A 13,036-nucleotide genomic window follows, 5' to 3' on the forward strand; every position below is an offset into this window, starting at 1 on the left:
AAGAGAGGGAGGGAGGGAGAGAGAGAGAGAGAGGGAGAGAGAGAGGAGCAAGAGAGGGAGGGAGGGAGGGAGGGAGGGAGAGAGAGAGAGAGAGAGAGAGAGAGGGAAGGAGGGAGGGAGAGAGAGAGAGGGAGGGAGAGGGGAGCAAGAGAGAGAGAGAATTATTTTTCCTCAATATTTAAGAAATAAAATAAAAAGCACACACTGAATTAACCCCCCCACACTCCTTCCTCGACAGAATGGGTGGGGGCGAGGGGCATGGAGCTTCTCAATTCATGAGGACATTTTCGATTCGCCATCAATTCCCGTACATTCCAAATCGCCGTGGTTGATTCAGACGCGGTTGATTCCTGGCCTGAAACCTGAGGAGAAGTGAATGAACTGATCGTACTGAACTAGCATTGCTGCTCTGCTGCTTGCCGCTCCTAGCTTGAAGGCCGCAACATACACTGGGGTATCTGTGCTCCCAATTTCACACAAGTTACTGACCAATGCATGCTGGGTAGAACAGGCGTGTAGAGATAACGGATTTGTAGCCGTTCTTTGCAAAATGCATATTTGTGTATTGGGACGGTGCTTGGTCCACAGAAAATGACGTTTGACACAGACACAAGAACAGAGTACAGGCAGGAAGGCAGATTGAGTGTGTGGTTCTTACGGCCTGGAAGTGTGGCGGCATCGTCACTGCGGGGAACAGCGTGTCCTTGGCGGTGCGGTAGCAGTACAGGCCGGAGTATATAAGCACCAGGAAACCCACGAAGCCCACCAGCCCAGAGAGGGAGAAGATCAGCAGGATCTGCCACCAGGGCACCGCGCCTGTGACACACACACAATGTGGCATGTTATTATAGAAATACACACAGCCTCATATTGGAAATCTGGATAGGACAGCAGGACGTACTAAACCCTCACACTATTGACTCTAACCCCTGACTCTATTGACCTGCTTCTACTGTCCACACTAAACCCTGACTCTTTACTAAACCCTGACTCTATTGACTCTAACCCCTGACTATTGACCTGACTCTACTGACTGTACTAAACCCTGACTCTTTACTAAACCCTGACTCTATTGACCTGCCTCTACTGTCCGCACTAAACCCTGACTCTTTACTAAACCCTGACTCTATTGACTGTAACCCCTGACTCTATTGACCTGCCTCTACTGACTGTACTAAACCCTGACTCTTTACTAAACCCTGACTCTATTGACTGTAACCCCTGACTCTATTGACCTGCCTCTACTGACTGTACTAAACCCTGACTCTTTACTAAACCCTGACTCTATTGACTAAACCCTGACTCTATTGACTAAACCCTGACTCTATTGACTAAACCCTGACACTATTGACTAAACCCTGACTCTATTGACCTGACTAAACCCTGACTCTATTGACTAAACCCTGACTCTATTGACTAAACCCTGACTCTATTGACTAAACCCTGACTCTATTGACTAAACCCTGACTCTATTAACCTGACTAAACCCTGACTCTATTGACCTGACTAAACCCTGACTCTATTGACTAAACCCTGACTCTATTGACTAAACCCTGACTCTATTGACTAAACCCTGACTCTATTGACTAAACCCTGACTCTATTGACCTGACTAAACCTTGACTCTATTGACCTGACTAAACCCTGACTCTATTGACTAAACCCTGACTCTATTGTGTGCATAGCAGTGGTATGGCCAAAGTCCTGCAAGTATGTACATCAGCGCTTAGTCCTCCAAAATGAAAACATGAGAGGTGTACGATTAACGCCTCAGAGAATATAATCTATTTTTTAAAGGAATTAATTTAAATGTCTATATTTACGCCAAATTGCATCCATTTTCCCAACCCCCTGGTTTATCCATCCCATCACCACATCATAGCACATCTGGTCTGAAACGTTCAACACACTCGTCTGCCCTCCTCCAGGTGACCCCAGCCAGGTGATCACCTCCTTGCTGCCCTCCTCCAGGTGACCTCCTCCCAGGTGACCCCACCTAGCTCCTCACCTTCCGTCTGCATGCAGTGTGGGGTTGTGAAGTCGGAGATCTTGCTGTAGAAGTCGTATCGCGACTGGACTCTGACGCAGTACCAGGTCCAGGGACGCAGGTCAGGGAGGGTCACCGTGTTCACGTGAGTGTCAACCTTCCCTGGGCTCTGAGGGAACACAGGAGAGACCAGCGTGAGTGTCCACCACCACAGTGTCTGGGCTCTGAGGGAACACAGGAGAGACCAGCGTGAGTGTCCACCACCACAGTGTCTGGGCTCTGAGGGAACACAGGAGAGACCAGCGTGAGTGTCCACCACCACAGTGTCTGGGCTATGAGGGAACACAGGAGAGACCAGCGTGAGTGTCCACCACCACAGTGTCTGGGCTCTGAGGGAACACAGGAGAGACCAGTGTCCACCACCACAGTGTCTGGGCTCTGAGGGAACACAGGAGAGACCAGTGTCCACCACCACAGTGTCTGGGCTCTGAGGGAACACAGGAGAGACCAGTGTCCACCACCACAGTGTCTTGGCTGTGAGGGAACACAGGAGAGACCAGTGTCCACCACCACAGTGTCTGGGCTCTGAAGGAACACAGGAGAGACCAGTGTCCACCACCACAGTGTCTGGGCTCTGAGGGAACACAGGAGAGACCAGTGTCCACCACCACAGTGTCTGGGCTGTGAGGGAACACAGGAGAGACCAGTGTCCACCACCACAGTGTCTGGGCTCTGAGGGAACACAGGAGAGACCAGTGTCCACCACCACAGTGTCTGGGCTCTGAGGGAACACAGGAGAGACCAGTGTCCACCACCACAGTGTCTGGGCTGTGAGGGAACACAGGAGAGACCAGTGTCCACCACCACAGTGTCTGGGCTGTGAGGGAACACAGGAGAGACCAGTGTCCACCACCACAGTGTCTGGGCTGTGAGGGAACACAGGAGAGACCAGTGTCCACCACCACAGTGTCTGGGCTGTGAGGGAACACAGGAGAGACCAGTGTCCACCACCACAGTGTCTGGGCTGTGAGGGAGAGGTAGAGAGATGAGCCTCCTCAACCTTTGGTTTTCCTCGCCAAAGGCCACTTGTGTCACAACTACATGTTGACTCATTTATTAAACCGGGGAAAGATGGTGAAATGATAAATTGGTGAGATAAAGAAAAAAAAAGAAAAAGCTAAAGATCCTCATATTCACGGTTGGCCTTGTCATTGACCGAACGCAAAGGAATAGTAATCGTAGGAAATTAAACTTGGTGTGCTTTTAAAGTGTCTTCTGCCATGTATTAGCATACTCTTCAGCCCAGGCCAGCCTTTTACATCCAGGCCAACGCCTTATACAAATAAGTGACAGAGAATGCTACTCTCTGTCTTCATTCAAAACAAGTCTCCAGGTTTGTTCTAAGGATCTGGCGCTTTGTGAGGACCCAGGTATATCGGTGACGTCGTCTTTGTTGAGATGCAGGACACCCATCATTTCTTTTTTTGAACTCCTCATCTCATTCCCTGAGAGTGTGGAGCGGTGCGTAAACACAGAATCCAGACTAGGGCCTTTGTTTGTTTGTAGGAACTATGGGAGAAGATCAAGGGCAGTTGGGATGTGCTTCAGTGTGTGGGAAAAAACAAAGATAGCTAAACGCTCGTTTGAAGTATGGGTGTCAACACATGGGTGTTGATCTGGGTTGTGAAGCACTTATGTATGCTTTTTAACGATTCGGAATCGAGGACATAAGGCCATTGCTTGAAGTGAAATAATTATTATTATTGTCTTTTTACAATTACCATTCGTAGTGTTGATCAGCAGAGAAATAGTCAAAAGACGTTGACGTCGTTTAGCAACCGAATACGCTGGGGTTGATAAGTTACCAGACAACTTGCGGAGTAATACCAAAGACGGGAATCAGGGGCAAAAAATCCACTTTCCTCGACAGCGGCCATTATATGCTTAGCAACAGTGTATTATCAAAAAATAATTAGACGCCAGAAGTTGTGAAGGTCCATGCAAGTGAACAAAGCGTTCCACGGCAGTGAGAAGAGCCGTGTAATAAACACATATATAGACTGGCAGCATTGACAAGGGAATCATAAGGGTGTGTGGTGCAGTACCCGAGTGTCGGAGTGCTCCCAGTACTCCACCCGGTAGTACATCCTGCTGTACAGCTCCTTCATGGAGCCATTGGTGCTGCTTCGGGGGTCCCAGATCGTCACGTCAAGCAGGGGCCCCGTGGGGGCCAGGTCAACCCTGGACGGAGGGCCCAGGGCCGCTGTGGGCAGAGGGGTCGTAGAGAGAGACGTATTGATCACCGGAGGAAGTTCAAGAGACTCTACCAGCTGTGGTCAACATGGGTCTGACTTGAAGAGAGCGCAGTGGTTTGACTAGTGAATCACTCTAGGCTCAAGTCAATTGTATTTGTACTCCACAGCAACAGCCTCTGAGGAATTCACAGGCCCTGTTGCAGACCCTCCGGAACGCCAAGGCCTCCACAGGGCCCAAAGGCAGGAGACCTTTTACTGCCCTAGGTTGCGGATGACAGGCATAATGCTAGCATAACGTAACAGGATATCACCAGTCTCCTAGTAGGCATCTGTGGGAATTCAAAGAGCCCAAACAACCCCTTCAACTACAAGTTTTAAATATTTTTTGTTCCAAGGGGGGGATTTTCTTCTGACAATTGTACTCATTGCAAGTTCGCTTTGAATAAAAGTGTTGGCTTATTGCCCTAAATGTAAATGCTGTTGCGAACATTACACAGCACCAAACAAGAGGTCATACATCGTTATCATTACTGCTGCTAGTCAGTGATATCAGAAATGAACGGCCACAGGCATAAAGTAGTCCCTGGTACTTTATGTCTGCAGCCCAGTGGTAGAACAGACAGGATGGTGGCACTGGCTTCCTGAGGAAATGCCTGTTGAATATGTTATTCAGCTGGTCCTGTGGCCCCCAACTTGAATCCATAACTCCTCAAGAAGGAGCTGACCAGATAACTACAACCACAGAGCTGTTTGAGGAGGGTGTGGAGCTCATTGTCCACAAGAGCTCCAAAACAACCCAACAGGCCCGCCCTGCTTACCCTCCTTGTCAGCGCAAAACTCCTTGAGGACCCAGTCCGAGAGCAGCGGGCCGCGGTGGGCGCGGACACGCAGCATGTAGATGGCCTGGAAGTAAAGCTTCCTGGGGGTCAGGTCGCACCAGGTGTGGGGCGTGTTCTCACACGCCGTCAGCCACTGGGTGGCCGACATCAGCAGCTTGAACGACCTGGAGGTCACAACAACAGGAGAGCAGTCATTAACACATCGCCAACCACTTATCTCACCCCAGCCATGAGAGTTGTTCTCACACATCAGGTAGCCTTCATGGGTTTGGAGCCTTCAAGACCAGGTGATGGCTGGTCTAAAGAACTGGTCTCCACCATCACACTAGCTTCTGACATTATGACCAGGTGATGGCTGGTCTGAAGAACTGGTCTCCACCATCACACTAGCTTCTGACATTATGACCTGTGGCGTGTTCCGATATCCATAATTCCCGTCCTTACTATACTTAGTTTGAGCACATAGGGCGTTCAAATTAGGATCTGGGCGATAATAAGTGTACTGAAAGGACCCGGATGGGTCCCTCAAAACAGTCAAAACACTTAGTATGGAGCGATGTACACTTTCCGCACTCAACGGCAGCCATCGCTTTGCACTCAACGGCAGCCTACGTTGCGGAAGAGGCGGAGCTAGGCTGAGCTAGGCTGAGCCAGCAGCTCAGCTCAAAAAATGTAGCCTGCATTAATGGAGTCATTTTGTAACTTTTATAGCATTTTAGCTTTTTATAGCTGCAAGCATGAAGGCTTCACCGTTCAAAGCGGGATGCTTTTGGTGGGTGACTGTGCCGGCAGTCGCAATCCTAATTGCCGGTAAATGCACCAAGGCGTATTCCATTTGGAACAACACTGACATCTGAAAATCTGCGCACTTAGTGAATGCGGATAGTGTACTACGTCTAAGGACGATGATGGCTGGTCTGAAGAACTAGTTTCCAGCATCACACTAGTTTCTGTCATCAGGATGCTGAACTTTAGATTTCCAATTATTTAACCTTTATTTATTTTGATGTTTGTGTGCTTTCAATGGATATTTAATGGGTTGTGTATGCTGTTTATACCAGTACACTTGTGGTCAGACCCGAGGCACACCCATTAGAGTTGATATCTGAGTTAAGTGGAAGCAGGGAGAGGCTATTTGGCCAAGAGTATCTGAGTATTTTCAGTATCGATACATAGATGAAGAAGTATAGTGAAAATATTAAAAAGTTTAATATTTATTTTCTGCAGTGTCGATGCCATCAATGTTGTTTACATTTCCCCTGAGGTATCAAAAAAGGTATTGAATTTCGATATTTTTCGCCGTATTTGAAGTTAGAAAATCCAAATATTACATTAAAAAGCTTTTACAGGTTGGACATTACGTTTACACGTTGTCCACACGTTCGAATTCCAGCTGCATCAGTGAGTTAACGCCCTCTTTAAGGCAAAACAAATCCTAGACCTTTTAGAAATCCCTGTTTTCCGGTTCAGCCGTTTCAAAAACCATTGGAATATTAAAACGCAACAGAATCGACTGAAGTGACGGCATGTCCCAAGTCTCAGCAGCTTCTTCAGGTTCAGTTCATTTGTCCCGAAAGGAAAATTTCGTGAGCAGTGGTAAAGACACAAATACAACATATAAAGACGTGAGACAAAACAACCTGACAAATACACCCAATAAAATAAAATACCACTGTTCGTTAATAAAGTCTATTCCATTTGAATTCTTTAAGAACGAAAGCACTTTATTGCTGTTTTAAAGTTTGAACAGTTTGTTAAGTGCATTTATTGCACTAGGAATACAGGCAGCCTGTACCCCCGGCCCGATGGAAGGAGAACCAATCCCTCCCAGAGGGGATGGTCAGAGCTGGCTGAAACGCACCGGGCCTTCCTCACCATCGGCCTTACCCTAGGACGTAGGGTGTGGAGGGGAGGGACTTACGGCACGTACTGCACCGTGAAGCTGACGTTGGCCCCATGGTGGCGGGCATCCTGGCTCCAGCTCAGGTTGAAGTGGGTGTTCATGGTGATCATGGTCAGGTTCAACGGTGGGGCCAGCTCCGCTCCGCCTGGAACCAACAACAACCACAACCGAACAAAACCATGAGACCTGGCGTTAGAGGGGAAACATCAACGGTCGAGAAGGAAAAGTCCTCCCCTTTTAATTTGATCATTAGCCCTGACAGTAAAGAATATCTTTCCACATTGTTGGAAGTTATCAATAGTGTCAATAGTAGGCTAAAGTTATCAAATCTCGCCCTCTTCATTGATTCCCTCACTCTGTCCTTGTGTTTCCCGTGTGTCTGATTGTGCTCACTCACCCTGATTGTTCTCACCTGTCCCACATCAACATCTCCCTCCTAGTGGATTTAGTCAGCGTGTTTCCCTTACTCTGTTCCTTTTTTCTTTGTATTAAGCGTCATTTCCTGAGTCATATTTAGGGTTCCTGTTTTGTCTGATTCCTGCCCGTTTACTCCTGACAACGCCTTCGTCTTCACCCTGCTGGATCGCTTGCCTCAATAGTCAACAGATTTCTTGTGTACCGACCTATCCGCCAGTAAAGACCATTCTTTCTACCCAGCCAGTCGTGCCATTGAGTCCCATTTCTCCTGTTGCTCACCCAGACCTTAGTAACTTCCTGTTCCTGAAACTTTAAGTTGGGTTTCATTTGGCCTGCCGTAGCAGCAGTATGGTCAATGTGGTTCCTTGGCTTGTTGTGCCTATACTGGTGCATTACCATACCTAAATCAAACAGACGCATAATTAATGTTATGAGGCCGCTACACCAGTGTTCTTCCTACTGTGATAAGGGCCCATTGAGCTCATGTAAATGTTGGATCCCTTCGAACCTTAACGCAAATATCGACTGCAGACATCCATCATGGTTGCATATATTTATTTTCAACTATATTATTGACAGGATAAGCGTAACTATTTTTATTAGCAGCAAATAAGTAGCACTAACTGCATCAGCGGTTTAAAGAGCAGCGCTAACACTGTGAGCAGCTAGAGAATGGTTGAAGCCATGTAAAGAGTAGCCTGAGCAATATTAGCAGATACTGCTGGCAGCACTTTCATCTAGCCCATGAAGTAAATCAAGTTCATCTTTTTAGTTTCTTACACCGGAGAATCCTAAACACACCAGTTGAAAGGTTCTTGGTTTCCCAAGACCAGTGTTGCCACAGTTACCCTGAAAAAGTAATCTGATTACTAGTTACTCCTTAAAATAGTAATTTAGTTACTTTACTGATTACTTGATTTTAAAAGTAACTAAGTTAGATTACAAGTTACTTTATTTGTTACATTTAGCAGCGACAACACCCCCTGCCACCTCAAAATAAAAAATTACAACCGGTTTTGCCAATACAAACTTTTTGTCCCCCCCCTCCCCCCTTTCAACAATTGTTCTCCCCCCCCCATCCCCCTGCAGGGGGCTGGGGGGGGGAATTGGGGGGGGGGGGGGGCATCAGTACCTCTTGTATACAGGGTCCAGAATTTGGTGCTACAGCCCTGGGTGCACACACTGACACACGGCTTTCAACCGCTTCCGTAGACCAAATATCATTAAGGGGGCGATCACCGGACGCATCTCCACGTACGTGACGTAAACAGCGCGTTGTAGCGCTCCAGCTGCTCAGACCTCCCCGTGGGTTTAGCTCTCTGGCGATACCCTAGAGCAGGCATCTCCAAACGGCGGACGGCGGTCCGGGTGCGGACCAAGTGACGGTCCTATCCGCACCCATGACCAATTTAAAATAATGCGATTTTTTTTATTATTATTTTTTTAATATTTCACTATAAAAAGCATGATTATGTTAAAAAAGACATTTCTAACTGAAATACAAATTGAAAGGCAGAATAGTCCATAGTATAGCATAAAAACAGCAACAAGTAATGATCTTCACCGAGCAGGTCATGCACTCACTGAACTCCCCCCCTCCCTCCGTCAGTCACGGCATGTGCGTAATAGCGTCACTCAAAAAATAGCCAATCAAATCGTTTGTTTACCGGAAGAGCGATTTGGAATGAGAAAATGGCTTGCTCGAGAATTAGGAAAGTTGACCACGAAAACAGACATTTTAAAGATGAATGGACTGACCAATACATGTTCATTCTCCCGCAAGGCAGTACTAAACCTTTGTTGTGTCTTTTATGTGTTGAAACCGTGGCGCTGATAAAAAGCGGGAATATTAAGCGGCATTACGAATCCAAACACAGATCCTTCGAGGAAAAGTATCCCCAGAAGTCAGAAGTAAGAGCATGGAAAATATCCGATCTGAGAGCTCAGTATGAGAGGTCTACACGAGTCTTCACACACTCATTAACAGGCCAGCAACGTGCAAATGAATGCTCACTTAAGATTGCATGGATTTTGGGGCAACATAAAAAAACTTTCAGTGACCGACTGTTGTGAAGGAGTGCTTGAACGCCGCTGCCGAGACGTTACTTGAAGGTAAACAAAGGGATGAATTGTGTGAAAAAATAAGCAAATCCCAATGTCAGCTGCAACGACAACCAGAAAATCCGAAATGTTATCAGATGACGCACTGTCACAGCTTGATGCGGCTGTTCAGAGTGCCCCATCCTTAGCCATTGATAAGTCTTCAGATGTAACGGATAATGCCCAAATTTTGGTTTATGTGAAATCAAGATCAGATCTTGATTTCATCAAGATCTGTGAGGACCTGTTGGGTCTAACACCATTTGAGACACACACAAGACGAGAAGATATTTATGAGGCTATTAAGGAGATGCTGTCAAAGAGGGGGATTGATCTAACAAAGGTTGTCTCAGTCACTACAGATGGGGTACCTGTTTTGCTTACTTGAAATGTAGGCCTAGTGTACTTATTTTGCTTACTTGAAATGTAGGCCTAGCGGACCTGTTTTGCTTACTTGAAATGTAGGCCTAGTGTACTTATTTTGCTTACTTGAAATGTAGGCCTAGTGTACCTGTTTTGCTTACTTGAAATGTAGGCCTAATGCTCTTTTTGTGTTTATTTGAAATGTAGGCCTGGTGTACCTGTTTTGCTTACTTGAAATGTAGGCCTAATGCACTGTGTTTATTTGAAGTGTAGGCCTAGTGTTCCTGTTCTACTTACTTGACATGTAGGCCTTATGCACTTTTTATGTTTACTTGAAATGCAGGCCTAAAGTACCTGTTTTGTTAACTTGAACTCCAACTACTCCAACTCCAAGGCTAGGCTGCACTGCATAGGTAGGGCCTACTGCAGGGTTACTTTTGGTTGGTTGTGGTCTTAGTGAAACAGCCTAGCCTTGGAGTTGGAGTAGTTGGAGTGATTGTGTGATTGTGCGAGAGAGAGCGCACCTGCCGTGGTGATGTTTGGCTTGTTGTGGGCTTTGTGTATGTGTTCAATGATGTATCTGTCTGATCGTATAAGCTGTAGATGGATGGTTAAATAATGTCCCAAGATCGGTCATACTGCAGGCTCTCATTTGCAAGTGCACTGATTGTGTGCCCGTCTCCGATATGCTATATACCTGGCATTTATTCAGTTATTTGTTCTTCTGAGTGCGCCAGAATGGTGCCAATTATTGTCGTGTTTGCATTGAAATGCACAACTTTGCCTCTCCCTGTTATAAAATAACGTGCATCCCAACAACTTCAGCCAATGCAGGCTCCTATGTCAGTGTTGCTTTACGAGTGTGTTTTAAGCGTGTCGAGTGTGCGTGCGTGCGTGCGTGCGTGCTGTCATGTAGGCTATCATGCTGGCTTGCATCCATGAAATATTGTAATGTTATGGCCTAGGCTACTGCATATTGAGAACATTTAGATCAGTGTTGCGCAACAATCTGGGGATGAGGACATCCCCGAATGTTGACGGGTATTTCGCACACTGCCATCTCAATATATAGCCTAACATAAAAATACAACACTGTACTAGACACAAATGTATTTTCCACTAGCTAGTGGTGGTCAATACATTGTAGTGTATTATACTGTAGAGAAACTAGTAAAGTCAACACAGCTTTATGTTACGGCGTAACATGGCAGGCACTGCAGCTCTCGACAACGCATTACTTTAGTCTGGCATTTCTCTTCACTGATAGTAGGTCAAGTAAAAAAGAAGGAGGGGCTCGTTTTGCATACCTAATAGCCGCGGCTATTAGGTATTAGGAGCTTTTAAACCGCCCGGTTTCCGTACGGATTCCGGCCGGCATCCGGCCGGTTTAGCCCTTTTACCGCGCCATTCTAGGGCCGTATTATGGCCTTCTTGGCTTTCCATAACGACCAGCGGCGCCGCCTAACTAGGCTTCACGCCAATGTTCTATTCCCCAGCGTCGCCGCCCCTGAAAAAGCGCTTTTTAAAAGCTGGTTTGTACAACCCGGGTCCCGTAGGCACCTCTATATCTACTCCTCACCACTGGATGTCGCCCTCTTTCGTTTGTGAGAAACAATTACTAGAATGGATGATGAGAGACTGGTCTTCGAGGTGGAGAAATATGCCGAATTCTATGACCAAAGTTCCCGTCATTACAAAGACAACCCCAAAAAAGACATTGCCCAGCGAGCCATAGCTCTGGAGATTGGCTCTTCAGGCGAGAAATCAACAATGGTGGACTAAGTACCCAAACCATTAACCTTAATGGGAAATAGACAAAATCAAGTCTCATAATATATGGCTAATCACACCATGTAGGTAGAGTACTATTATCAGATTACTTGTAATGTATATATTTTTATTTAAGGCAAGGCAACTTCAGTTATATAGCACTTTTCATACATGAAGCAGACTCAAAGTGCTTCACATAGAAACATTCTCATACAATAAAATAGATGTATAGTAGATGAATAGAAGAAACAACAGGCAAAGTCCAAAAATGCATTGTCATGTATTAACTGTCTCTCTGGTATCAGATGATGTGTTAACTGTCTCTCTGGATTTAAGGAAAAATAACAAAGTGTCTCGAGCACTCAAATAAAATAGACTGGCTACTGAGTCCAGCACAGCAATAACATCACTGTATTTATCCTGAGGGATAAAAAAAAAGTATATATATATATATATATATGCAAAAGAGTATTTATACCAGAGAGGGATAATAACTAAATTATAGGTCATCATGACTACGCTACACCATACGGTTCTGCCATTGCACACTTCCTAGTGGCAAATTGAAATATTGGCGGTGCCTCTCAGGATCTGCACGGAGCTCCTGGACCAGATTGTGGTACCCCCTGTTCTTGTCTCCGTTCATTGACTGGGTGCACCCAAACACTTTGTCTTCTCCTTGCCAGCCTACGGCGCAGCAGAAGAAGGGCAGTCACCCTCTGGCTGGCAACAACTCTTTGTTCTGTTGAAACAAAAAAAACTCACTAAAATGTAAAAGAGCTTGTGTTCAATTAAAATGGATAACTACTGGCTGCATCCATGTAAATGTGTGGCTATGTTAAGGCTATATAGATGGATAGATAGATAGATAGCTACTTTATTGGTCCCAATGGGGACCAATAAAGCCATCCAGTAGCTCAATACAATAAATACACACAATAACAATTGGCGTTAAAAGGTGACTGCACTATATACTAAAAAGGCTTAATAGAAGGTCCTGCACTTGGAGATTGTTGATGCAGTAGATGAATAATTGCACAATATATAATAAATAAGAAATGACAGTAAATAAAGCGATAAAGTGCCCTGCAAACTAAGCTGGTAGATCTGCTGCTTTAAAACATACTATCACTGCGCAGATTATACATTTTTCAAATTATTCAGCCAAAAAAGATGGATACAATGGGCTACTCACCCGTGGCGTTTCGTCTCTTTGTTGCGGTTGATCGACAGTTGACTTCCTGTTTTTAAACTGCAGCGCGACCGTCGCGCCGCTTCCTGTTGGTGCTAGGGGCGGCTTGTGACGGGCGACTTGTGACGGGCGGCTTTTGATGGGCGACACACACCACTGCGTGTCGGCGGCGGTGTGTGAAGGCCTTTCTGCTTCACACGCACACACACTC

General features: G+C 46.1%; 1 protein-coding gene across 1 annotated transcript in view; it reads right to left on the bottom strand.

Annotated features, from left to right (window-relative positions):
- LOC307091445 (interferon alpha/beta receptor 1b-like) overlaps positions 1-13,036 on the bottom strand; it is a 28,254-nt gene that overhangs the window by 3,778 nt on the left and 11,440 nt on the right. Inside the window, exons 2-6 of the mRNA XM_079758424.1 lie at positions 7,002-7,128; positions 5,060-5,244; positions 4,092-4,249; positions 2,008-2,155; positions 659-816 (exon numbers count right to left, since the gene is read on the bottom strand). Of these exons, the coding sequence (XP_079614550.1) occupies positions 659-816; positions 2,008-2,155; positions 4,092-4,249; positions 5,060-5,244; positions 7,002-7,128 (776 nt within the window). The remainder of the gene's footprint in view (positions 1-658; positions 817-2,007; positions 2,156-4,091; positions 4,250-5,059; positions 5,245-7,001; positions 7,129-13,036) is intronic.

Source organism: Pollachius pollachius (assembly GCF_949987615.1).
Source record: "Pollachius pollachius genome assembly, chromosome: 20".
Lineage (NCBI taxonomy): Eukaryota > Metazoa > Chordata > Actinopteri > Gadiformes > Gadidae > Pollachius > Pollachius pollachius.